The following is a 27,893-nucleotide window of genomic DNA, read 5'->3' as shown; positions in this document are numbered from 1 at the left end:
ATATCTTAATGCCAGTAGTTTTTAACATATTGTAAAAAGCAATGCGTATTGCTGGTTTTTGACCATAATAAAGATTTATACTTATACAGGTGTGATTGTACAGAGAAAATGGAAAACATAAATTTGATAAAGATGTACTGTGTGTGTGTGTGTGGTTTTTTTTTGGTTCTCAAGTCTTTTTCTCTCCACAGGATCCCTCCGACCTTTGACCTCTCCCATAGGGTCCATATAGGCATTTCTTTCCTCCACAAAGTCTCACCGGCCTTTCCCTCCCCACAAGGTCCCCACCGGCCATCTCCAGCAATGGGATTAAAATTTACATTCTCCACCACCCAAGAACAGGAGTCTACAGATTCCCAGTCATCCAGACCATGGTTGTCCCAAAGGTGCTTTTTTGGGAGGGAATTGGGCTTTCTTGTTTATCTTTTTCTTTTGAAAATGTTTCCTTTCTCATCCAGGAAGCTGCTTCAGCTCTGACAGGATTATATTCCCCACTATCCTGTCAGAGCTGAAGAAGCTTCTTGGATGAGAAGGGAGACATCTTCAAAAGAAAACAAATAAAAAAGTCCACTTGGCTTCTGAAAAAGCACCTTTGGCACATCTAAGAACAGGACATGACCTTTTAGGACATAATAGGATTAACCCACCATCATTAGAATAGCAAAAGAGACAGAGCTCATTACATTGCACAACCCCAGCAGCATCACAGAAACCTATAAATATACATCCACCCATTTAACCAGCTGGTCAGCTGCCCTGGAAACAGAGGCTGGTTCTACTCATCAATCCATTTTTTTTAGTTTACTTTAAAATATGATTGTTAAAGATTTATACTCTGTATTTGCTCTGGGAAGTCGGGGAGGGGGGATGGGTTTGTGTGGTGAGGGTGGGGGAGGGGAGGTAAATATTTGTAAAAGCTTTTTAAATTTTCAATTTTAAAAAAAGAACAAATAAAGGGATCCCCTTTCTTAAACAATCTCCATTTTAGTCCCGGCTTGGAACTAGGCCTAGATATTCCTTCTAACAGGATGTAGAGCAGGTTTTTTTAAAAAAATCTCCACCGAGATCCACGCTAAAAAAGATCAGGAATCTCTAGACCAGCTTCTTACAAAGTAGCACCCTCCAAGGGATTTGCCCAAGGTGTCTGCCTCGGAATAAACAAGATACCACAGTTAATCCTTGACATGCAACCATATTTGAGCTGGGCTCAAACGGAAAAGAAAGCAGGGAGGACGCCTATTCTTGAAAGCCCCTGAGAGCAGGACAAGAAGGAACAGAGGGAGACACATCAGAAAGGGATCCAACTTGGAATTAAGGAGAAACTTCCTGTCAGTGAGAACAATTGATCAGTGGAAATGCTTTGTCTCTAGAGGTCTCGGCTGCTCCATCCGAGGAGCTTTTTAAGAAGAGACTGGAGAGCCATTTGTGCGGAGTAGCACAGGGATCCCTGCTTGGAGAACTGATCCCTTCCGACTCTTATGCTGTAAGAACTTCATGAAGGTTTAGGGCTCAGCCTGTAGATAATCTTCACAAGTGTCACCTTTCACTATTTCACTTGCATCGGTTGCAAAGGTCGGTTGATAGGAGTGGAAAATGACTTCATGGCATGTAATCCATGCAAACGCCTTCATAGGCAGAGACGGGACGAGCCTGTTTTACCCCCTCCCATCGGGAGATGGCAGTCAAATGGGCAAAATTGGGGTTGACCTTTAAGGAGTTAAAACCATCAAGTGCAGCATTGCTAGAAAGGAAGGGGGAAACGTGCAGGATCTAGAGGATCCGTGGCGGGAGGAAGAGAAGCCGAATGGTTTCTGGGCTCCTGCAAGAGTCGAAGCAGCAGTAGCTGGTGGGTGAGTTGAGGGCAGGTTGTGGGAGAGGCTGGGAGCAAGAAAGGCTGCTTGATTTCCTCCGCAGCGTAGAAGCAGAAAAGCAACTGGAAGAAAGACAAACGCAGTTGGATGTGACCTTGGCGATCATGCAGTCCAACCCCCTGCTCAAGCATGAGAACTGAGACCATTTCAGCAAATGGCTCTCCCGTATCTCCTTCCAAGCCTCCAGGGAGGAGCACTCACAACTTGGGAAGGGAAGCCGTTCCACTGGTCGCTGTCAGGAGATTTCTTCTTGTTTCTAGGATGCTTCTCTCCTTCCTTGGTTTCCATCCATTGCTTCTTCTCTTGCCTTCTGGGGCTTTGCAAAAGAAGTTCATCTTCTCTTCCTTGTGGCTGCACTTCAAGTATTGGAACATGTCACCTCTAATCCTTCTTTTGACCAGACTGGACCTACCCAATTCCTACAACTGTTCTTCATGTGTTTTCACATCAAGCCCCGGGTCATGTTTGTTGCTCTTTCGTGTCTTCTCTTCAAAGGAACCTTCCTGTTCATAAGTATTAAATCCAGTATAGCTGAGCCTCTAATTATCTCTTGCATGACAGAGTTGTCAGGTTCCTCAGAATCCTCTAAGAAGCACAGCCATTTATCCAGAATGGTATGGGCTCTCCTGACCTAGCAGTGAATTAGTCTAGGGCCGTGATAGTGAACTTATGCCACGCATGTCACAGGTTGCATGCGGAGCCATTTGTTAGGGCACATGAGGTGTTGTCCTGTCAGCTGACTTCAGCCTGGTGGGGGATAGTGAAATCTCCTGAGGGCAAAAAACCACCGAAAATAAAGCCTCAGGGAGGAGTGGAGGCCATTTTCGCCTTCCCCAGGTCCTGAGAAAGCCTCTGGAGCCTGGTGGGGGGGGAGGGTGAAAAATGGGTGCATCACACGGCAAAAGCAAGAGGGAGATCGGGGGTTGTGCTCATAGAATTATGCGTGTGGCCATGGCCACTCACGACCCCCTTGAACTCCGCTGAGTTTTGTCACATGATGGGAAAAATGTTAGCCATCACTGGTCTAGTGTCTAAATCTAGAAGATCTCCAAGATCCCTTCCAACTCTGTTGTTCTGATATGGACCTGCTGCTTTTTTGGCAGTAATATTGGAAATCCCCAAAAATCACTGGGGATTTTTCCTTTTTTGTTTTTGTTTCCATGCCTAGCCAACAAGGGTGGCATTTGCCTATTGGTGCCTCATCCATGTATAAATCTGGATCAACTGTGTTTAAAACAGCACTTTTTAAAAAAATGGTTTCAGAACCTTTGGGATGTTCAGCTGTATAGGTAGTCCTCACTTACCATTTGTTCCCTGAGTCTTCAGTGGCACTGTTGCAATGGCACATATACATCTGCTCCACAAATTAGTGCTGATTGTAGCGCTTGTTCAGTGACCTCAACAAGTCAGCAGTTCCTGTGGTTATGAAGGTGCAAGAACAATTTGGGTTCTGTCAACTGATGCACATTTATGATGGTTTCAGCATCCCACACTTGGGATCCCCATTTGTGACCTTCTCAGCTAGGCCCTTGTCAAGCAAAATAAGTAGTGATGCCAGCAGGAAGTTGCCAGTCAAAGTCAGGTGAAATTGTCTTTAACAAGCCACAGTGATTCGCTTAACAACTGCAGAGGAACAGATGTAGATTGGCACTGTCCTATGATATCATGCTTCCTGATCTGGCTGCTTAGTGATAGAGATGCCTTTCCCAAATGGAATCAGTAAGTGAGGACTGCTTCAATAGGAATGTCACCAGTGTGGTTGTGGACAATATTTTCTGCCCTTACTTGGAACTGAGGACTTCCGTGGCAAAACTGGTGCTTCAAATCATGCAGAATCTTTAGGCATCATTTTATCAATTAAAGCCCCCACATCTCTAAAATTAGCACCGAAGGTTTGCCTGTAACCATTTTGGGATTTGGGCAGCTTTCAGGTAAAAAACAGATGGATTTTCCACAGCTCTTTATTTGGTATAGAGCTTGGTGCTTGAGCAGGGGGTTGGACTAGAAGATCTCCAAAGTCCCTTTCATCTTTAATTCTGTTATATCCTTCCATTGTTCAAATATTATATTACATCCAAAGTTCTTTGCCCACTGAATTGTACAATGCTTTACTTACTCATTCTGCAAGTTCAATGTCAGGGTTCCAAGTAAAACCTTCAACCAATGAAGACTCCAATGCAGGCAATTCCTCAAAGTTCCAATCTATTGAAGATGTCATATTGGCACATCTGGGAAAACCCAAATCTGTAAGCTTCTGGTTTTCCACATTCAAAAAAGGTCAGAGTTCCATCCCCTGCAACCACATGTCCATCACACGATCCAATCACTCCACCTACCCAAGTGGAGACATCCCCCCGTCACGCCTATCCATGTACAGGCTGAACGTCCTTGACCCCCAGAGAAAAGATGCTGTTATGGCTATAATTCTCAACCATCTCACAATCCCCCTCTCGATTGTCCAGGCGCTAAATGTGGCAGCCCTAAAGATCCAAAAGAAAAGAAAGGCCCCAGGGCTGACATTTATAAATCTTAGTAATAATATGTTGAACCATTCATTTCCATTTCATTTTTCACGAAATTCCATCCATTGCTCTTTTTGTCTAGTTCAAATCTTTCTTTCAATTGTAAATATAGAAATCAATGGCAAACATCCTTCGGATTCCAACTTGTAGATTTGTGGATAGGGGCAAGATAATTGAACAATATTATTTAACCATAAATCAACCAGTCTGGTTTTGCCACCCTTTCTTTTCTTAAAAAAGTTCCTGGGGAGACACCAAAGAGGAAAGAATGATGACTACAATCAACAGTTGCTTTAACCTTATCATACCATAAAAAGCTTTGCCATCAAATGCTTTATTCATGCCTGTCAATCTCAAGGAAGCTCTTATTTTGGAGAGTCCCTCACTCTTTTTGCCACAAAACAACAACCATCAAAGTACAATTCAAAGTACAAATCTGGTCAACTTAAACCACTATCCTTATCACCCTGCAATAATTTATGTTTAATTTTTGGTTTTTCCCCTTGCCATATAAACCTAGAGATGTCCATCAGCCATTGTTTAAATTGAGTTTCAGTTATAATATTTAAAGTGTATTTTATGATTCAATGTATATTTGAACTTGTATCTCTGTAATCTCCAATGTGTCAAATGAATCATAATTAACATTAGAAGCTATTTCAGCCTTTTGGTACATTGGCTTTTTATTTGTAATTTATACTTTTTTCACATCTTCTGCAACCATTTTATAATGATTTTAAACTTACACTTTTATTTAAATCTTACAGATGAAGAGGATACTAATAAGAGCACTCCGGACAACTAGGAATAACCAGCAACTTTGAAAATTAAAGCAAATTGAGCCAAAAAGTAGACAGTAATGCAGGCCTTGCCCAGTGAGGAAGAAAACAGTAGCTTGAATCAGAGCTCCATGCAACAAAAGATCACACGTATTTTTGAACACTTCGAGAACCTCAAGGGTGGAAAAGCTCCATAGATGTGCCTGTTGTGGGAAAAGCATTCATAGCAAATCACATATTATACATAAGAGGATACACACTGGAGGAAAGCCATACAAATTGCCTGAATGTGGGAAAATATTTAGTTAGATCAGCTGCCTTGTAGTTCATCGAAGGACCCACACAGGAGAGAAGCCCTATAACTACTCCCAATGCAGTAAACACTTTTGCAAGCATGACAACTTGATGATACATCGGAGGATTCACATGGGAAAACAATTGAATGTGCTGATTGTTTGCAAACTTTCCGTCACAATTCCAACTTGGTGGTACATTGGAGGATGCACACAGAAAAGAAATCAGATAACTGTCTTGATTGTAGTAAAAGTTTCATTACAAATTCTCAGCTGGTGATACACCAGAGGACTCACACAGGAGAGAAACCCTTTGAATGTCCTGTTTGTGGGATAGGGTTCCGTCATAAGTCCAACTTGGTGGATCATCAGACTATTCACACAGGAGAGAAACCCTTTGAATGTTCAGATTGTGGGAAATGTTTCACTCGGAATTCTAGCCTGGTGGCACACCAGAGTATTCACACAGGAGAGAAACCCTTTGAATGTTCAGATTGTGGGAAATGTTTCACTCGGAATTCTAGGCTGGTGGCACACCAGAGGACTCACACAGGAGAGAAACCCTTTGAATGTCCTGATTGTGGGAAATGTTTCAGTGTGAGTTCCAGCTTGATGAATCATCAGACTATCCACACAGGAGAGAAACCCTTTGAATGTCCTGATTGTGGGAAATGTTTCGCTCTGAATTTTAGGCTGGTGGCACACCAGAGGACTCACACAGGAGAGAAACCCTTTGAATGTTCAGATTGTGGGAAATGTTTCAGTCGGAATTCCAACCTGTTGGCACACCAGAGTACTCACACAGGGGAGAAACCCTTTGAATGTCCTGATTGTGGGAAATGTTTCAGTCAGAATTCCCACCTGGTGGCACACCAGAGTACTCACACAGGGGAGAAACCCTTTGAATGTCCTGATTGTGGGAAATGTTTCAGTCAGAATTCCCACCTGGTGATACACCAGAGGACTCACACAGGAGAGAAACCCTATGAATGTCCTGATTGTGAGAAATGTTTCAGTCAGAATTATGAGCTAATGAACCACCAGAGGACTCACACAGGAGAGAAACCCTTTGAATGTCCTGATTGTGGGATATGTTTCAGTCTGAGTTCCAGCCTTCTGAGACACCAGAGGACTCACACAAGAGATAAATTCTTTGAATGTCCTAATTGTGGGAAATGTTTCTGTCATAATTCCAGCTTGGTGAACCACCAGAGGACTCACACAGGAGAGAAACCCTTTGAATGTCCTGATTGTGGGAAGTGTTTCAGTTCTAAATCCAGCTTGCTGAAACACCAGAGGACCCACACAGGAGAGAAAACCTTTGAATGTTTTGATTGTGGCAAATGGTTCAGTTGGAATTCTGCTTTGATTCAACACCAAAGGACTCACACAGGAGAGAAACCCTTTGAATGTCCTGATTGTGGGAAACGTTTCAGTCATAATTCCAGCTTGGTGAAACACCAGAGGACTCACACAGGAGAGAAACCCTTTGAATGTCCTGATTGTGGGAAGCGTTTCAGTTGTAATTCTGCTTTGGTTCAACACCAAAGGACGCACACAGGAGAGAAACCCTTTGAATGTCCTGATTGTGGGAAGCGTTTCAGTTGTAATTCCAGCTTGCTGAAACACCAGAGGACCCACACAGGAGAGAAACCCTTTGAATGTTTTGATTGTGGCAAATGGTTCAGTTGGAATTCTGCTTTGGTTCAACACCAAAGGACTCACACAGGAGAGAAACCCTTTGAATGTCCTGATTGTGGGAAATGTTTCAATCTGAGTTCCAACCTTCGGAGACACCAGAGGACTCACACAAGAGATAAATTTTTTGAATGTCCTGATTGTGGGAAACGTTTCTGTCATAATTCCAGCTTGGTGAACCACCAGAGGACTCACACAGGAGAGAAACCCTTTGAATGTCCTGATTGTGGGAAGCGTTTCAGTCAGAATTCCAGCTTGCTGAAACACCAAAGGACCCACACAGGAGAGAAACCCTTTGAATGTTCTGATTGTGGCAAACGATTCAGTTGGAATTCTGCTTTGGTTCAACACCAAAGGACTAACACAGGAGAGAAACCCTTTGAATGTCCTGATTGTGGGAAATGTTTCAGTCATAATTCCAGCTTGGTGAAACACTAGAGGACTCACACACTCACGGGAGAAACCATATGAATGTCTACAGTGTGGGAAACATTTCAGTGAGAATTCCAAATTGGTGAAACACCAGTGGGCTCACATGAGAGAAACGATGTGAATATTCAGATTGTAGAAAACATTTCAGTCAGAATTCTGATCTACTGATAACACCAGAGGACTGATACAGGAGTGAAGCCATATGAGTGTCCAGATTGTGGAAATAGTTTCACTTACTGTTCTGACCTAGTGAAACACCAGAGAGGTCACACAGGAGAGAAATTTTATGAATGTCCACAGTGTGTGAAAAGTTTCAGTCCTAATTTCAACCTGGTGAACCACCAAAGGACACACACACAGGAGATACACCCTTTGAATGTCCTGATTGTGGGAACAGTTTTAGTCAGAATTCACACTTGGTGGTACATCAGATGACTCATACAGGAGAAAAGCCATATCAGTGTCCAGATTGTGAGAAAAGTATCAGTCAGCTATCCAACCTGGTGATATACTAGAGAACTCAAACAGGAGAGAAACCCTTTGGATGTCTGAATTGTGCAAAAAGTCACTGTTTTAACCTGGTGAGACACCATACGATACATACAGGAGGGAAACCGTACAAATGACCTATCTTTAATGTAGGTTTACACACAGGAGAGAAAGTCAAGGAAATCCACATTAGGCAAAAATTGGTGAGTTTAGAGAAGATTTAAATTTCATTTCTGATCTGTCATTGGAAGTGAAGGCGAAAAAATTACTATTTAAGTTCTGTCCTTACTCATTTTATTGAAAAATATCTCAGAGGTACATCTGGGAGGGGGCGGAGCTACAACTAGTGCAGCCGGAGCGTGTTTACAGTAGCGCATCCCAGTTTTATTTTATTTTATCAATTTTTAGTACTCCCATTGGATCCTTTTTTATTTAATTAACATTTTTTGATGGAGATAAACAGCATAGACCATAAAACAGACAAAAGTTTTTGTTGCTGCCATGGATTAAAAACAACAAGGAATTGAGGAGCACTTTGTTGGCAAGAGATCTGAAAGTAAAACTAACCTCCGCCCCCCCCCGCCCCCCTTCCCAACAATCTGGAGAGATTAGAATGGGACCTGCAAAAAGACTTGGGAAAACAGCAGTAACTAGACTTTCCCGACCTTCGGGAAGGGGGAACAAACTGAAAGGCAGCTCTTCTCACAAACAACTAGTCCAATTACATCCTCCATACAGGATGTATGGAGTTTGAGTTAAAGGCTAAAAAGGCAAAGAACAACCAGATAATTCAGAGTATGGAGAGTTTACTTTGGGAAAATTCACCGGAGTTTATGGCAAAGCAATGCCTTCTCTCAGTGCAAACGGTGGGTTCAATATTCGAACAACTAATTGCCATCCAACACAATTTTGAGACATTAAAAAAAAGACTTTTTTGGAGTATAAGACGCACCGGAGTATAAGCGCACCAAGGTTTCGAAGAGGCAAATAAAAAGAAAGTAGGTAGGTCGATAAAGGGAGATAGATAGATAGATAGATAGATAGATAGATAGATAGATAGATAGATAGATAGATAGATAGATAGATAGATAGATGATAGATAGATAAATAGATAGATAGATATAGATAAATAGATAGATGGAGAGAGAGAGAGAGAGAAATACAGTAGGGAAGTAGGGAAAGAGAGTGTAGGTAGGTAGGTTGGTAGGTATGTAGGTAGAGGGATAGAGAGAAATAGAAAGAAAGATACAGTAGATAGGGAGAGAGAGAGGTAGGTAGGTAGGTAGATAGAGGGATAGAGAGAGAGGGAGGGAGAAAATAGTAGGTAGGTAGGTAGGTAGAGGGAGGAAGAGAGAGAAATACAATAGGGAGGGAGGGAGAGAGATAGGTAGATATACTTATCCACGTGCTGACAATCTGCAGCACCTAACTTTGTTCCTGCTGGCACAGCATTTGATCCACATAATTCTCATCAATCAGTTAAAGAGCTTTCCAAACCAGGAGGGGGGGGAGTTTTTGCACTTTGGAAACCTCCCCAAAACGGCCCATTTTTCGCAAAAATGGGCCTGTTTTTTTTTCAAATAAAAGGCATAAATAGCCTAGGTGGGCTTGCAGAGTGCTGGGGTGGGGGACTAGCAAAAAGATGTCCCATTTTTCACAAAAATGGGCCCATTTTTTGTAAAAGTAATTGCATGCATAGTCTTATGGAGCCTCATTTTCAACCTTGGGAAAGGGAGAGAAAGACAGTGGGACTCAACCAGCCTTGTCCAGTGAAGAGATTCTTCCACTTCCAAAGGACATGGAAGGCACACCTGGATCATACATTGCAAGCAACCAATAGTCCTCAAATGCAATTAAACACTTCTTTTACACAGGCGGAGGTCATTTAGTACCTGCTGCCTTAAAACTTTTTGAGACCAAAACATTGGCACAAATTCTGTATGGGGCACAAACAGGAATCCTTGCAGAGAAAGACTTGCTAGAAACCATACAAACCAAATTCCTGGGAGCCATCTTAGCTGCACCCAAAGGAACTCCAAATGCCTAGTTAAGAATTGAGAAAGGCATGCCTCAAATTCAGGTAAGAGCATGGAAGATGATGATCATTCATTGGCTTAAAATGCATTTCTTTCCAGAGGGATTGTCCCCCACTAGTGTTGACTGACATCCTCCCCTCCCCCTGGAAACAGGCAATTGATCACAAGCAGGGCTCTTATGGGCTGTCACTAGTATTCTTAATGTCTCTAGGCTTTGATCAAGCAAAGCAAGTAGTAATCAATAGAATGAAGGACATGGAATTCCAAGAACAACTAAATAGGTTGCCTCTCCACAGTAGGGACAGAATCAAACAGGGTGTGAGGCAATTTGCAAGATATCTAAATGACCTGATCTTTCCAAAACAAAGAATAGCTTTCTTCAGAGCCAGATTTAACATTCTTCCTTGAGCACTTCTCCAGGGCAGGTAGAGTTAGAGTTGTCATCTTGTACCAATTATTTGGACATATCTCTAACAATTTCTGGAACATTGGTTTTATTCCCATACTTATCGGCTTTTCACCCAGGTAAACCAGGGAGCGACCCGAACGATTTGAGAACATCGTTATTGTCCACTTTTAACATCAATACTTTTTAATTATATTTTAATGTCAGTAGTTTTTAACATACTGTAAAAAGTAATGCGTATTGCTGGTCTTTGACCATAATAAAGATTTATACTTATACAGGTGTGATTGGACAGAGAAAATGGAAAATATAAATTTGATAAAGATATACTGTGTGTGTGTGGGTTTTTTTTTGGTTCTCAAGTCTTTTTCTCTCCACAAGATCCCTCCGACCTTTGACCTCTCCCATAGGGTCCATATAGGCATTTCTTTCCTCCACAAAGTCCCACCGGCCTTTCCCTCCCCACAAGGTCCCCACAGGTCTTCTCCTCCCTCACAGGTTCCCCAGAGGCCTTTTCCCCACCCACAGGTACCCAAAGTCTTCCCCCTCCCGCAGCATCCCCGCAGACCTTAGGTCTGACTTCCACCCCACCAAGCCTCACAGCCTCCTCTTCCAAGGTCTCCGAAACTCAAGTTGGTGAAGAAGGCCAGGACACGCATCCCAGGGCCACATGGCTATGTCCTGGAAGCAGCCATTTTTTCAGTGTGCCTGGGATTTAACCCTGGGCCATGAGATGGACTTTTGTAAGCAACTGCCATTTTGTCACACCTGCCTCTGGACCAAAATGGCAGTTGCTTCTGTGTCATTTTCACACAGGAGAGGGAGAATACTTTATCTCAAGCTACTGAGGAACAACAGGAGGCTCATTCGCAATAACTATTTATTTGTTTGTTTGTTTGTTTGTTTGTTTGTTTATTAACATTTGTAGGCCGCCCTTTTCCCTGAGGGGACTCAGGGCGGCTCACATAAAATCAGGGAGGGGAAGTACAAACAGTGACATAAACACATATAATAAAAGTAATAAGCAACGTACATTCATCATTCGGGAGGGGCAACTATCCTTGTCCCCAGGCCTGACGGGCTAGCCAGTTCTTCAGGGCTGTGCGGAAGGCCTGGACGGTGGTGAGGGTACGAATCTCCACGGGGAGTTCGTTCCAAAGGGTCGGGGCTACTACTGAGAAGGCCCTCCTCCTTGTAGTTGCCAGCCGGCACTGGCTGGCCGATGGAATACGGAGGAGGCCTAATCTAGGTGATCTTATTGGTCGCAGGGAGGTAATTGGCAGGAGGCGGTCTCTCAAGTATCCAGATCCACTACCATGCAGGGCTTTATGAGTGACTAATAGCACCTTGAAGCGCATCCGGAGATTGACAGGTAGCCAGCGCAGCTCGCGGAGGATAGGTGTTATGTGGGTGAACCGAGGTGCACCCACAATCACTCGCGCGGCCGCGTTCTGTACTAGCTGAAGTCGCCGGATGCTCTTCAAGGGCAGCCCCATGTAGAGCACATTGCAGTATTCCAGCCTAGAGGTCACAAGGGCCCGAGTGACTGTTGTGAGTGCCTCCTGATTCAGGGTCGCAACTGGCGCACCAGGCGAACCTGGGCGAATGCCCCCCTAGTCACAGCCGTCAGGTGGTGGTCAAACGATAGCTGTGGATCCAGGAGGACTCCCAAGTTGCGAACCCTCTCTGAGGGGTATAAAATTTGACCCCCCAGCCTGAGTGATGGAATATTGGTCGAATCTTTGGGAGGGAAACACAACAGCCACTCGGTCTTTTCTGGGTTGAGCACAAGCTTGTTAACCCTCATCCAGTCCATAACGGCCTCAAGGCCTCGGTTCATCACATCTGCCGCTTCATTGAGTTGGCACGGGGCGGACAGATACAACTGGGTATCGTCCGCATATTGATGATATTTGATCCCGTGCCTACGGATGATCTCTCCCTTCATGTAGATGTTGAATAGTAGGGGGGATAAGACCGAGCCCTGAGGCACCCCATATGTTAGGGGCCTAGGGGACGATCTCTGCCCCCCCACTAACACCAACTGCGACCTGTCCGAGAGGTAGGAGGAGAACCACCGCAACACGGTGCCTCCCATTCCCACCTCCCGCAGTCGTCGCAGAAGGATACCATGGTCGATGGTATCGAAAGCCGCTGAGAGGTCAAGGAGGACCAGAATGGAGGAATATCCTCCATCTCTGGCCCTCCAGAGATCATCGGTCAATGCGACCAAAGCGGTTTCTGTGCTGTAACCGGGTCTGAAGCCTGACTGGAAGGGGTCGAGATAGTTTGCTTCCTCCAAGGACCGTTGGAGCTAAAAGGCCACCACCTTCTCAACAATCTTCCCAAGGAAGGGAAGGTTGGAGACTGGACGATAGTTATTAAGAACAGCTGGATCCAAGGATGGCTTCTTTAGGAGGGGTCTCACCACCGCCGCTTTCAGTGCGGCGGGGAAGTTCCCCTCCCGAAGAGAGGCGGTCACAACCGCCTGGATCCAGCCTCATGTCACCTCACTGCTGTTAGTAACCAGCCATGAGGGACACGGGTCCAGTACGCAGGTGGAGGCACTTACAGCCCTCATGGCCTTGTCCACATCCCCGGGGGTAACATCCTGAAACTCAACCCAGAGATGTTCCACCTGATCCTCTTGTGCCTCGGCTGGAACTGCGGGGATGGAGTCCAAGTCCGACCGAAACCGAGCAATTTTGTCCGCTAAGAATTGGGCATAATCCTCAGCTCTACCCTGCAAGGGTTCCCCCGCTTCCCTTTTATTTAATAGGGAGCGGGTTATCTTTAAACATTAACAATTAAACTGACAGCATGAATGGGGCTTCCACTGTCTGACAGCTATTTATACCTCCAGCTGTCCGACAGATAGCCAATAGGAAGCCTGCGATTCTACCAGCAGCCTGCCGGTGCATCAAAACCAAGAGGATTTCTCCCGGCTCTTTTATAGCTGTGTGGTCACGCCCCCAAAGACTTAAGAGAGAAACTACTCTGTTTCGCTAATTTTATACTGTGCAAACTACATTAAGGGATATTGGATGCACTAAAAATGATGGCTGCCTCCCGGAGCTCTCCAACAGGTAAGTGTTTGATGGGTGAGGGGTGTGTAGGGAATAGGCCTAAGGCCCAATTAAAAAAAGCAATGCAAAGTTTCAAATGAAAAGGCTGTTCTGCCTTACAGGTGAACCTGATAGAGAAGAACTGTAGGAATATTGATTTGAATAGAAAAGGGATTGTGGCTTTTGTTAAGTCCTTGTGGTTATGACCACGGGGCGTCAATCAAAGAAAAAAACAGTTTCTATTGGTTCCGACAAGAGTACTGGCTGGCGGGAGAATTGCAGCCATCAGATTGCTTAACCATCTGACAGCTATGCTACAAATAGCTGTCAGATGGAAAGAGAATTGTTCTAAGCTTTTATTGTGGTTGTGAATAAATGCGTTAACAGTTCAAACATCTCTGTTTCCCTCATTCGCTCAGTACGAAGCAGCTTTGATGACAGGATCTCCACGTTTATCTCCACGTTTATTAGCAACTCCTGCTGTGATCTCGTTTTCTTGGAAGTCCCTGCTTTTTCCCTTTGATGGCTGCTGGTGATAGCAGCATTCTGACATATCTATTGTGTCCCCCAAAATTGGGTAGCTTCAGTGCTGCTACGATTGTTGGGGCAAAGCAAGGCATTCAGAATGGCCTCTAACTGCCAGATGTGCAGTGAACAAGTTTAATAATAAACTTTAAAAAATTGTAACACAAAACCCTTTTCTCAATTCTTCAGTGGCGAGGTCTCCACACATACACTGGGTTTCTAATACCCCATAATTGTTAGACTACCTGTAATCGATCTCTTTGGCATTCGGCACCTCATGAAGAAAGACTGGGTGAGGCTATTCACAAGTAAAAGACCTTCATCTCCAGCAATGGGATTAAAATTTACATTCTCCACCACCCAAGAACAGGAGTCTTTACAGATTCTCAGTCATCCAGACCATGGTTGTCCCAAAGGTGGTTTTTTGGGAGGGAATTGGACTTTCTTGTTTATTTTTTCTTTTGAAGATTTTTCCCTTCTCATCCAGGAAGGTGCTTCAGCTCTGACAGGATTATATTCCCCACAATCCTCTCAGAGCTGAAGAAGCTTCTTGGATGAGAAGGGAGACATCTTCAAAAGAAAAAACAAAGAAGAAGTTCACTTGCCTTCTGAAAAAACACCTTTGGCACATCTAAGAACAGGACATGAACTTTTAGGACATAATAGGACTAACCGACCACGATTAGAATAGCAAAAAACACAGAACTCACTACATTGCACAACCCCAGCAGCATCACAGAAACCTATAAATATACATCCGCCCATTCAACCAGTCGGTCAGCTGCCTTGGAACCAGAGGCTGGTTCTGCTCATCAATCTTTTTTTTTTAGTTTACTTTAAAATATGATTGTTAAAGATTTATACTCTGTATTTGCTCTGGGTAGTCGGGGTGGGGGGATGGATTTGGGTGGCTAGATTGGGGGATTTTTTTTAAAAAAAATCTCCACTGAGATTGATGCTAAAAAAGATCAGGAATCTCTAGACCAGCTTCTTACAAAGTAGTGCCCTCCAAGGGTTTTGCCCAAGGTGTCTGCCTCAGAATAATCAAGATACCACAGGTAATCCTTGACATGCAACCATATTTGAGCTGGGCTCAAACAGAAAAGAAAGGGGGGGGGAGCCTATTCTTGAAAGCTCCTGAGAGCAGGACAAGAAAGAACAGAGGGAGACACATCAGAAAGGGATCCTTCCTTTAGAGCCGAGGTGGCGCAGTGGTTAAATGCAGCACTGCGGGCTACTGCTAGATCAGCAGGTCAGCGGTTCAAATCTCACCGGCTCAGGGTTGACTCAGCCTTCCATCCTTCCGAGGTGGGTAAAATGAGGACCCGGATTGTTGGGGGCAATATGCTGACTCTCTGTAAACCACTTAGAGAGGGCTGAAAGCCCTATGAAGCGGTATATAAGTCTACTGCTATTGCTATTGCTATCCAACCTGAAATTAAGGAGAAACTTCCTGTCAGTGAGAACGATTGATCAGTGGAAATGCTTTGTCTCCAGAAGTCTCGGCTGCTCCATTGGAGGAGCTTTTTAAGAGGAGACTGGAGAGCCTTTTTTGCGGAGTAGCACAGGGATCCCTGCTTGGAGAACTGATCCCTTCCGACTCTTATGCTGTAAGAACTTCATGAAGGTTTAGAGCTCAGCCTGTAGATAATCTTCACAAGTGTCACCTTTCACTATTTCACTTGCATCGGTTGCAAAGGTCGGTTGGTAGGAGTGGAAAATGACTTGATGGCATGTAATCAGTGCAAACGCCTTCATAGCAGAGACGGGACGAGCCTGTTTTACCCCCTCCCATCGGGAGATGGCAGTCAAATGGGCAACATTGGGGTTGAGCTTTAAGGGGTTAAAACGATCAAGTGCTGCATTGCTAGATAGGAAGGGAGAGAAGTGCAGGATCTAGAGGATCCGTGGCGGGAGGAAGAGAAGCCGAATGGTTTCTGGGCTCCTGCAAGAGTCGAAGCAGCAGCAGCTGGTGGGTGAGTTGAGGGCAGGTTGCGGGAGAGGCTGGGAGCAAGAAAGGCTGCTTGATTTCCTCCGCAGCGTAGAAGCAGAGAAGCAACTGGAAGAAAGACAAAGGCAGTTGGATGTGACCTTAGCGATCATGCAGTCCAACCTCCTGCTGTAGCATGAGAACTGAGACCATTTCAGCAAATGGCTCTCCAGTATCTCCATCCAAGCCCCGGGTCATGTTTGTTGCTCTTTCGTGTCTTCTCTTCAAAGGAACCTTCCTGTTCATAAGTATTAAATCCAGGATAGCTGAGCCTCTAATTATCTCTTGCATGACAGAGTTGTCAGGTTCCTCAGAATCCTCTAAGAAGCAACTGCACAGCCATTTATCCAGAATGGTATGGGCTCTCCTGGCCTAGCAGTGAATTAGTCTAGGGCCGTGATAGTGAACTTATGCCACGCGTGTCACAGGTTGCATGCGGAGCCATTTGTTAGGGCACATGAGGTGTTGTCCTGTCAGCTTACTTCAGCCTGGTGGGGGATAGTGAAATCTCCTGAGGGCAAAAAACCACCGAAAATAAAGCCTCAGGGAGGAGTGGAGGCCATTTTCACCTTCCCCAGGTCCTGAGAAAGCCTCTGGAGCCTGGGGGGGGGGGGAGGGTGAAAAATGGGTGCATCACAGGGCAAAAGCAAGAGGGAGGTCGGCAGTCGTGCTCATAGAACTATGGGTGTGGCCATGGCCACTCATGACCCCCTTGAACTCCCCTGACTTTTGTCACATGATGGGAAAAATGTTAGCCATCACTGGTCTAGTGTCTAGATCTAGAAGATCTCCAAGATCCCTTGCAACTCTGTTGTTCTGATATGGATCTGCTGGTTTTTTGGCAATAATATTGGAAATCCCCAGAAATCACTGGGGATTTTTGCTTTTTTGTTTTTGTTTCCATGTCTAGCCAACAAGGGTGGCATTTGCCTATTGGTGCCTCATCCATGTATAAATCTGGATTAATTGTGTTTAAAACAGCATTTTAAAAAAATGGTTTCAGAAGTTTGGGATGTTCAGCTCTATAGGTAGTCCTCACTTACCATTTGTTCCCTGAGCCTTCAATGGCACTGTTGCAATGGCACATATGCATCTGCTCCACAAATTAGTGCTGATTGTAGTGCTTGTTCAGTGACCTCAACAAGTCAGCAGTTCTTGTGGTTATGAAGGTGCAAGAACAATTTGGGTTCTGTCAACCGATGCACATTTATGATGGTTTCAGCATCCCACACTTGGGATCTCCATTTGTGACCTTCTCAGCTAGGTTCTTGTCAAGCAAAATCAGTAGTGATACCAGCAGGATGTTGCCAGTCACAGTCAGGTGAAATTGTCTTTAATAACCCACAGTGATTCGCTTAACAACTGCAGAGGAACAGATGTAAGTTGGCACTGTCCTATGATATCATGCTTCCTGATCTGGCTGCTTAGTGACAGAGATGCCTTTCCCAAATGGAGTCACTGCTTCAATAGGGAGGACTGCTTCCATAGGAATGTCACCAGAGTGGTTGTGGACAGTATTTTCTGCCCTTACTTGGAACTGAGGACTTCCGTGGCAAAACTGTTGCTTCAAATCATGCAGAATCTTTAGGCATCATTTTATCAATTAAAGCCCTCACATCTCTAAAATTAGCTCAGACGGTTTGACTTTAACCATTTTGGGATTTGGGCAGCTTTCAGGTAAAAAACAGATGGATTTTCCACAGCTCTATATTTGGTATAGAGCTTGGTGCTTCAGCAGGGGGTTGGATTAGAAGACCTCCAAAGTCCCTTCCATTTGTAATTCTGTTATATCCTTCCAGTGTTCAAGTATTATATTACATCCAAAGTTCTTTGCCCACTGAATTGTACAATGCTTTACTTATTCTGCAAGTTTAATGTCAGGGTTCCTAGTAAAATCTTCAACCAATGAAGACTCCAATGCAGGCAATTCCTCAAAGTTCCAATCTATTGAAGATGTCATATTGGCACATCTGGGAAAACCCGAATCTGTAAGCTTCTGGTTTTCCACATTCAAAAAAAGTCAGAGTTCCACCCCCTGCAACCACATGTCCATCACACGATCCAATCACTCCACCTACCCAAGTGGAGACATTCCCCAGTCACGCCTATCCATGTGCAGGCTGAACGTCCTTGACCCCCAGAGAAAAGATGCTGTTATGGCTATAATTTTCAACCATCTCACAATCCCCCACTCGATTGTCCAGGCACTAAATGTGGCAGTCCTAAAGATCCAAAGGAAAAGAAGGGCCCCAGGGCTGACATTCAATTTCAATAGCAGATTATATATCTTAGTAATAATATGTTCAACCATTCACTTCCATTTCATTTTTCACAAAATTCCATCCATTGCTCTTTTTCTCTAGTTCAAATCTTTCTTTCAATTGTAAATATAGAAATCAATGGCAAACATCCTACTGATTCCAACTTGTAGATTTGTGGACAGAGGCACGATAATTGAACAATATTATTTAATCATAAGTCAACCAGTCTGGTTTTGCCACCCTTTCTTTTCTTAAAAAAGTTCCTGAGGAGACACCAAAGAGTAAAGAATGATGACTACAATCAACAGTTGCTTTAACCTTATCATACCATAAAAAGCTTTGCCATCAAATGCTTTATTCATGCCTGTCAATCTCAAGGAAGCTCTTATTTTGGAGAGTCCCTCACTCTTTTTGCCACAAAACAACAAGCATCAAAGTACAATTTCAAATCTGGTCAACTCAAACCACTATCCTTATCACCTTGCAATAATTTATGTTTAATTTTGCGTTTTTCCCCTTGCCATATAAACCTAGAGATGTCTATCAGCCATTGTTTAAATTGAGTTTCAGTTATAATATTTAAAGTGTATTTTATGATTCAATGTATATTTGAACTTGTATCACTGTAATCTCCAATGTGTCAAATGAATCATAACTAACATTAGAAGCTATTTCAGCCTTTTGGTACATTGGCTTTTTACTTGTAATGTATACTTTTTTCACATCTTCTGCAACCATTTTATAATGATTTTAAACTTACACTTTTATTTAAATCTTACAGATGAAGAGGATACTAATAAGAGCACTCCGGACAACTAGGAATAACCAGCAACTTTGAAAATTAACTACTCCCAATGCAGTAAATGCTTTTGCAAGCAGGACAACGTGATGATACATCGGAGAATTCACATGGGAAAACAATAGAATGTGCTGATTGTTTGAAAACTTTCCGTCAGAATTCCAACCTATTGGTACATTGGAGGATGCACACAGGAAAGAAATCAGATAACTGTCTTGATTGTGGTAAAAGTTTCATTACAAATTCTCAGCTGGTGATACACCAGAGGACTCACACAGGAGAGAAACCCTTTGAATGTCCTGTTTGTGGGATAGGGTTCCGTCATAAATCCAGCTTGGTGAATCATCAGACTATTCACACAGGAGAGAAACCCTTTGAATGTCCTGATTGTGGGAAATGTTTCAGTCGGAATTCTAAGCTGGTGGAACACCAGAGGACTCACACAGGAGAGAAACCCTTTGAATGTCCTGATTGTGGGAAACGATTCAGTCAGAATTACAGGCTGGTGGAACACCAGAGGACTCACACAGGAGAAAAACCCTTTGAATGTCCTGATTGTGGGAAACGATTCAGTCAGAATTACAGGCTGGTGGAACACCAGAGGACTCACACAGGAGAAAAACCCTTTGAATGTCCTGTTTGTGGGAAACGTTTCAGTCAGAATTATCAGCTGGTGAAACACCAGATGACTCACACAGGAGAGAAACCGTTTGAATGTCCTGTTTGTGGGATAGGGTTCAGTCATAATTCCAGCTTGGTGAATCATCAGAGGACTCATACAGGAGAGAAACCCTTCGAATGTCCTGAGTGTGGGAAATGTTTCCGTTGGAATTCCAACCTGGCGACACACAAAAGGATTCACACAGGAGTGAAACCCTTTCAATGTTCAGATTGTGGGAAAGGTTTCCCTCGAAATTCTAAGCTGGTGGAACACCAGAGGACTCACACAGGGGAGAAACCCTTTGAATGTCCTGATTGTGGGAAATGTTTCAGTCGGAATTCCCACCTGGTGATACACCAGAGTATTCACACAGGAGACAAACCCTATGAATGTCCTGATTATGAGAAATGTTTCAGTCAGAATTATGAGCTAATGAACCACCAGAGGACTCACACAGGAGAGAAACCCTTTGAATGTTCAGATTGTGGGAAATGTTTCACTTGGAATTCTAGGCTGGTGGCACACAAGAGGACTCACACAGGAGAGAAACTCTTTGAATGTCCTGATTGTGGGAAACGATTCAGTTACAATTACAGGCTGGTGGAACACCAGAGGACTCACACAGGAGAAAAACCCTTTGAATGTCCTGATTGTGGGAAACGTTTCAGTCATAATTCCAGCTTGGTGGATCATCAAACTATTCACACAGGAGAGAAACCCTTTGAATGTTCAGATTGTGGGAAATTTTTCACTCGGAATTCTAGCCTGGTGGCACACCAGAGTATTCACACAGGAGAGAAACCCTTTGAATGTTCAGATTGTGGGAAATGTTTCACTCGGAATTCTAGGCTGGTGGCACACAAGAGGACTCACACAGGAGAGAAACTCTTTGAATGTCCTGATTGTGGGAAACGATTCAGTTACAATTACAGGCTGGTGGAACACCAGAGGACTCACACAGGAGAAAAACCCTTTGAATGTCCTGATTGTGGGAAACGTTTCAGTCATAATTCCAGCTTGGTGGATCATCAAACTATTCACACAGGAGAGAAACCCTTTGAATGTTCAGATTGTGGGAAATTTTTCACTCGGAATTCTAGGCTGGTGGCACACAAGAGGACTCACACAGGAGAGAAACTCTTTGAATGTCCTGATTGTGGGAAACGATTCAGTTACAATTGCATGCTGGTGGAACACCAGAGGACTCACACAGGAGAAAAACCCTTTGAATGTCCTGATTGTCGGAAACGTTTCAGTCATAATTCCAGCTTGGTGAAACACCAGAGGACTCACACACTCAGGGGAGAAACCATATGAATGTCTACAGTGTAAAAAATGAAAAAATGGTTTGATTAAGATTGCATACAATTAAAAAGGATATATAATATGGAGTACAGGAAAAGTAAAAATGCCCCTTTTGAGGATCACACTCACTACTTAAAGCAGCTGAAAGCACAATATAAGAATTTTTATGTTGGCTTTCTCCCCCAGGACACAAACCCGGCTACCATGTATCCAGTGGCAAAATTCTGTGATGCTGCAATTTTCACAAGAAAAAAAATTGGTTATCGAAGTATAGTTGTCGTACCAATTATTTGGACATATCTCTATCAATTTGTGGAACATTATATTTACTCCCATACTTATCAGCTTTTCACCCAGGTAAACCTGGGCGTGACCGAAACAATTTGAGAACATGTATGTTATTATCCACTTTTAAGGTTAAAACAGAGAGGACTCACACAGGAGAGAAAACTTTTGAATGTCCTATTTTTGGGAAAGGTTTCAGTCAGAATTCCTGCCTAATGAAATACCAGAGCACTCACACAGGAGAGAAATCAGTTAAGTGTCCTGATTGTGGGAAATGTTTCAGTCGGAATTCCCACCTGGTGGTACACCAGAGGACTCACACAGGAGAGAAACCCTTTGTCAGCATGACTTCATTCAGTAATCAGGAAAAAAACCACTTGACTTCATTTGAATTGAAATCAAGCATACTTTTACCAATTAATAATGAACAGTTGTGAAGCAAAGCTGAGTCTGGTTAATTAGGCACGAAAGCTAATAATATAATGTATAATGCATTCCCCTCTCCTTGACATCCCTGTGCACAGTCCAATCATATTGCCCGCAAATGTCAGGTATGAGATAACTTCGAAAGGCATCACCAGGATGGAATACTGGACCGTTGGCCTTGGCGGGAAACTCCCTTCCTCCACATGCGCAGTAAGGTGGTCAGTTCAGCGTCTAGCAACTTCCTCCAGCACATCAATGATTCCCCTCCCAAATACCATGCCCCCCTCCCCGTTTCAACGGCAGCCGAAGCAGCAGCAAAGCAGAGGCTGACATCCGACCCTCCTCCAGAAAAGGGTGGTCAGACCTGCAGAAACAAAAAAAACACAAAGAAACAGACGAGCAACAAGAGACAAAAGGGGAAAAGGGGAGAGGAAGAGAGAGAGAAGAGAGAAGAAAGATTTTTTTTTTAGGATAATGGTCAAATCAGGGCTTATCAGGATAAGTAGAGTAGAACTTGTGGAGTAGACGAGGTGCCCGAACATGGCACCCGTCAACCCATTCGGTGTGAGAAGGAGGAAAATGCTTCCAAGCCACCAGGTACTGGATACGGTTCCGGCGTTGACGACAGTCCAAAATCTCACGAAGTTCGAAGTGTTGCTCACCCTCAATCAAAAGCGGAGCGGGTGGAGGAGGGATAGGTGGATGCAACGACGAAGTGCAGACAGGTTTCAGGAGGTTAACATGAAAAACAGGGTAAACCCGGTTGAGGAGCCGAGGTGGCACAGTGGTTAAATGCTGCACTGCAGGCTACTTCAGCTTACTGCAGTTCTGCAGTTCGGCTGTTCAAATCTCACTGGCTCAAGGTTGACTCAGCCTTCCATCCTTCCGAGGTGGGTAAAATGAGGACCCGGATTGTTGGGGGCAATATGCTGACTCTGTAAACCGCTTAGAGAGGGCTGAAAGCCCTATGAAGCGGTATATAAGTCTAACTGCAAGTCTAACTGCAAGGTGTTTGGGCAGCTGCAGCCGGACAGAAACAGGGTTAATGACCTTGACAATGGGAAACAGGCAAACATACTTAGGCCCCAATTTCTTCGACTTCTGTGGAGTTTGAAGAAATTTGGTGGACAAATAAACTTGATCACCAACTTTGTAGTCATACGGCTTAGTCCGTTTCTTATCAGCCTGTTTCTTATGAGCGTGGTGCGCAGCATCCAGAGTTTGGAGAGCTAAAGGCCAAACGTGCCAAAGGCGGTCACTCCATTCCGACAGTGACGACACTTGGGGCTGCTCAGGAGAAACCTCAGGAATGGGTACAAAATCCTGGCCAAATACTACCCGGAATGGAGTGAACCCAATGCTGCTATGCACATAATTATTGTAAGCCACCTCCGCATGCGGCATCAAATCCACCCAATCATCTTGCTGGTAGTTGATGAAACAACGTAAATATTGTTCTAGTACAGAATTAGTCCTCTCACAAGCTCCATTAGTCTGGGGGTGGTGGGCGGAGCTTAATATGCTTCCCTTAAGTCCAACTTAGTGAAAATGCGTCCCTTCCCCAATTGGGCCAGCATGTCCTTCATCAGTGGCAACGAGTAGAGGTTCTGAGATGATATCGCGTTCAAGTTTTTAAAATTCACACACAATCTCAGGGCGCCATCTTTCTTCTCTCTGAATAGTACAGGAGCCACTACCTTGGGTCTCGCCGGTTCAATGAACCCCCTCTCCAAATTCTTATCGATGAAGTTTCTCATTTCCTCCATTTCCCTAGGGGACATTGAATATACTTGGGGCTTTGGAAGCTTCACCCCAGGTAAAATATCAATGGTGCAATCAGTGGGCTTGTGGGGGGTAGTTTATCAGAAGATTTTTCACTAAAAACTCCTCTAAGATTCCAGTACTCTTTTGGTATTCTTTCCTCCCCTTTGATTCTCTCCTGCCCCCTGGCTGCCAATGTGGGGCTAGTAGCGGCAGAATCTGGAGTCTCAACCTCCTGTTCATGGGGTATGTCTATGCAAATGTGGAACCAACCCTTTCTCCAGTTAATTCGACGGTTCCATTTACGAAGCCAGGGGAGTCCCAAAATAAGGGGCTGGTCCATACCAGGTGCCACAATAAAAGTTATTAACTCCCGATGGGTCCCCATTTTCATCTCCATGGGCTCAGTAGAAAAATGAGCAGGGTCACCTCCCGCAATAGAACCATCAATTTGGTAAAAAAAACAATAGGGGTTTTCAAAGTCCTTAATTTTAAGCCTAGTTTCTCCACCATTTCTGGACTTATCATGCAGCGGGAACATCCCAAATCAAGGAGAGCTAAAAGTTTTTCAGTTATGCCAGAAGATGGCACTCTCATCTCAATTGGGATAAGCATGGGCCCCATTCTGGAACTTACCCACCGATGAGATTCCTCCTCATCCAATTCGTTAGATGAGCTGGGGCTCATGCCTCCCTCCTCCTCCGGCTGGAAGTGCTGGGGAACATTCTCAACAGCGAACGCAGCCTCCCTTCTTTTCCCTGGCGGTTTCACTACTTTCCCCTCTCTCCGGGGGGGTGGGGCGGTCTAAGCCCATTTTATGCGGCAATTTACAGGGCGATGGCCTTCTTTCCCATAGTGGAAACAAGTGAAAGGCTTGGCTTTGCCTGCGAAACCTCCTCTTCCCTCACTCCTGGGGTGGAGGGGTTTTTTGGGGCTGCTGGGGGAGGGATTCCTCCACATCTCCCTCTTTCATGCATTGAAGCCTGGCTAAATCCAACTCCACATCTGCAGCGTGCTCATACCAAACGGTTATACGACGGGGAAGGCGTCTGTTTATGCACTGTTGGTATATCTTTTCATTCAATCCCTCAGCAAATTAATCCAACAACACCTCTTCCGACCACCCCCTCATATAAGCTGACAACTCCTGAAATTCCTGGACATAATCTGGCACAGTTTTATTTCCCTGCTTCAGAGCCATAAATTTCAGGCGCCCGCGTCTCTCGGTCAAAGGGTCATCAAACCTCCTTGTCATGGCTGCCATAAAGTCATTAAAAATTCCTCAGGAGAGGGGAATTGCCTTTGTGGAGGCCGACCATCCATTCGGCTGCCTTTTTCTCTAAGGACATCAGCACCATCCTCACTTTCATCTGTCTCTAAATCAGGTCCATAGATTTCCATATAATTCCAGACCTGAATTATAAATAACCCAAGAGTTTTTGGGTCTCCATCATATTTTACGGTTAAGGGAGGGACTTTTGCCATTTGGCGTCGCCTGCCCCCCCCCCCCGATCTTTGAATGACTTTAGCTGGAGGGAGGGAGGCTGGTTCTGGGTTTTCTTGCGCACACACCCCCTCGGGCCCTTCACTTTCCCTTAAACTATGCATTGAGTACCTCTGCTCAGGTTCCTCCGTCGGCTCTCTTTCCACTGCTCTCTCACGGCTTCTGCGTTCAGTCCATGCTTCTTCGAGAAGTCTCATGGCATGGGAAAGCTTGTAATCTTCTCCAGAGCCACCCCAGCCAGTTGATTTTTTCTTTGGCCTCCTTCTCGTGACTCCAGCATTCAATTCCTCAGGCTCCTCTTTTTCTCCCACACCCCAAGTCCATCTGGGACGAACAACAGGGTCTTCCACTCTTAGTTCGGCCAGCCTTTCGGCTAATGATGGTCCCGCCGTTGCCCCCTCCTCTTCCTCTTGGTCACTTACATGCAAAGACATTTCTTTTTCTTCTTGTGAGGGCACCCCCCTCGGTAGGTTTTAGCTCCAGGCTGGGTGCGAAAGGAGACTCAGCTTACTGTCAGCATGACTTCATTCAGTAATCAGGAAAGAAACCACTCAACTCCATTTGAATTGAAATCAAGTGTACTTTTACTAATTAATAATGAACAGTTACAAAGCAAAGCTGAGTCTGGTTAATTAGGCACGAAAGCTAATGTATAATGCATTCCCCTCCCCTTGGCATCCCTGTGCACAGTCCAATGATATTGCCCGCAAATTTCAGGTGAGAGATAACTTCAAAAGGCATCACCAGGATGGAATGCTGGACCGTTGGCCTTGGCGGGAAACTCCCTTCCTCCACATGCACAGTAAGGTGGTCAATTCAGCGTCTAGAAACTTCCTCCAGCACATCAACGATTCCCCTCCCAAATACCATGCCCCCTCCCCGTTTCAATGGCAGCAGCAGCAAAGCAGAGGCTGACACCCTTTGAATATCCTATTTGTGGGAAAGGTTTCAGTCGGAATAATGATCTGATGAACCACCAGAGGACTCACACAGGAGAGAAACCCTTTGAATGTCCTGGGAAATGTTTCAATCAGAATTCTAGGCTAGTGGAACACCAGAGGACTCACACAGGAGAAAAACCCTTTGAATGTCCTGATAGTGGAAAAGGTTTCAGTCAGAATTCCTGCCTAGTGAAACACCAGAGGGCTCACACAGGAGAGAAACCCTTTGAATGTCCTATTTGTGGGAAAGGTTTCAGTCGGAATAGTGACCTGATGAACCACCAGAGGACGCGCACAGGAGAGAAACCGTTTGAATGTCCTGATTGTGGGATAGGGTTCAGTCATAATTCCAGTTTGGTGAACCACCAGAGGACTCACACAGGAGAAAAACTCTTTGAATGTCCTGATTGTGGAAAATGTTTCAGTCATAATTCCAGCTTAGTGAACCACCAGAGGACTCACACGGGAGAGAAACCTTTGGAATGTCCTGTTTGTGGGAAAATTTTCAGTCATAATTCCAGCTTGGTGAAACACCAGAGGACACACTCAGGGGAGAAAGAATTTGAATGTCTAGAGTGTGGCAAACATTTCAGTGAGAATTCCAAATTGGTGAAACACCAGTGGGCTCACACAAGAGGAACGATATGAATATTCAGATTGTAGAAAACATTTCAGTCAAAATTCTGATCTACTGATACACCAGAGGACTGATACAGGAGTGACACCATACGAGTGTCCAGATTGTGGAAATAGTTTCACTTACACACAGGAGAGAAAGTCAAGGAAATCCACATTAGGCAAGAATTGATGAGTTTAGAGAAAGCTTAAATTCCATTTCTGATCTGTAATTGGAAGTGAAGGGGAAAAAATGACTATTAAGTTCTGTCCTTATTCATTTTATTGAAAAATATCTCAGAAATACAGCTGGGAGGGGGAGGAGGTACAACTAGTGCAGCCGGAGCGTGTTTGCAGTAGCGCCTCCCGGTTTTATTTTATTTTATCAATTTTTAGTACTCCCATTGGATCCTTTTTTATTTAATTAATATTTTTTGGTGGAGATAACAGCGTAGACCATAGCACAGACAAAAGTTTTTGTTGCTGCTGTGGATTAAAAAGGCATGGGAAGAAGAAAGAAACACCATGGCATCAGCCGAGATCTCTCCTTCCAGTGAAAACAGCAAAACAACCAGGAATTGAGGAGCACTTTGTTGGCAAGAAATCTGTAAGTAAAAGTAACCTGCCCCCCATTCCCAACAATCTGAAGATATTAGAACGGGATCTGCAAAAAGACCTGGCAAAACAGCAGTTACTAGACTTTCCCGACCTTCGGGAGGGGGGAACAAACTGAAAGGCAGCTCTTCTCACAAACAACTAATCCAATTACATCCTGTATGGAGTTTGAGTTAAAGGCTAAAAAGGCAAAGAACAACCAGATAATTCAGAGTATGGAGAATTTACTTTGGGAAAATTCAACGGAGTTTATGGCAAAGCAATGCCTTCTCTCAGCGCAAACGGTGGTTTCAATATTCAAACAACTAATTGCCATCCAACACGGTTTTGAGACATTAAAAAAAGACTTTTTCAGAGTATACGACGCACCAGAGTATAAGCACTCCAAGGTTTTGAAGAGGCAAATTTAAAAAAAAAGTAGGTAGGTAGATAAAGGGATAGAGAGAGAGAGAGAGAGAGAGAGAGAGACAGTAGGGAGTTAGGGAGAGAGAGGGTAGGTAGGTTGGTAGGTAGGTATGTAGAGGGCTAGAGAGAAATAGAGAGATACAGTAGATAGGTAAGGAGAGAGAGTAAGTAGGTAGGTAGGTAGATAGATAGAGAGGGAGGGAGAAATA

At 44.3% G+C, this 27,893-nt stretch overlaps 3 protein-coding genes across 3 annotated transcripts; all 3 read left to right on the top strand.

Annotated features, from left to right (window-relative positions):
- Positions 1 to 1,760: 1,760 nt before the first annotated feature.
- Positions 1,761 to 10,709, top strand: LOC148047492 (uncharacterized). Its single transcript, XM_087711476.1, has 2 exons — positions 1,761 to 1,850; positions 5,161 to 10,709. Exon 2 carries the CDS (start codon positions 5,673 to 5,675, stop codon positions 7,599 to 7,601), a length of 1,929 nt encoding a protein of 642 aa, XP_087567602.1. The 5' UTR covers positions 1,761 to 1,850; positions 5,161 to 5,672; the 3' UTR covers positions 7,602 to 10,709.
- An 8,444-nt stretch (positions 10,710 to 19,153) lies between these two features.
- Positions 19,154 to 21,396, top strand: LOC148047491 (uncharacterized). Its single transcript, XM_087711513.1, has 2 exons — positions 19,154 to 20,087; positions 20,424 to 21,396. Exons 1-2 carry the CDS (start codon positions 19,231 to 19,233, stop codon positions 21,142 to 21,144), a joined length of 1,578 nt encoding a protein of 525 aa, XP_087567639.1. The 5' UTR covers positions 19,154 to 19,230; the 3' UTR covers positions 21,145 to 21,396.
- A 4,599-nt stretch (positions 21,397 to 25,995) lies between these two features.
- Positions 25,996 to 26,697, top strand: LOC148047490 (uncharacterized). Its single transcript, XM_087708065.1, has one exon. The coding sequence runs from the start codon at positions 25,996 to 25,998 to the stop codon at positions 26,695 to 26,697; it is 702 nt and encodes a 233-aa protein (XP_087564191.1).
- Positions 26,698 to 27,893: the final 1,196 nt, after the last annotated feature.

The sequence above is a fragment of the Thamnophis sirtalis genome, unplaced genomic scaffold (genome assembly GCF_051295495.1).
Source record: "Thamnophis sirtalis isolate CommonGarterSnake01/CBP01778 unplaced genomic scaffold, rThaSir2_p1.2 scaffold_3, whole genome shotgun sequence".
NCBI lineage: Eukaryota > Metazoa > Chordata > Lepidosauria > Squamata > Natricidae > Thamnophis > Thamnophis sirtalis.
Note: the sequence above shows the minus strand (reverse complement) of the source record. Positions and strands in the feature narration are given on the sequence as shown.

Bases quoted from the DNA above. Each gene is read 5' to 3' on its own strand.
- LOC148047491 (XM_087711513.1), top strand. From the start codon at position 19,231: ATGCTTTTGCAAGCAGGACAACGTGATGATACATCGGAGAATTCACAT. The intron at 20,088-20,423 runs GCTGGTGGAACA...TTACAATTACAG, and splicing joins GGTTTCCCTCGAAATTCTAA to GCTGGTGGAACACCAGAGGA.
- LOC148047490 (XM_087708065.1), top strand. From the start codon at position 25,996: ATGGCAGCAGCAGCAAAGCAGAGGCTGACACCCTTTGAATATCCTATT.
- LOC148047492 (XM_087711476.1), top strand. From the start codon at position 5,673: ATGCACACAGAAAAGAAATCAGATAACTGTCTTGATTGTAGTAAAAGT.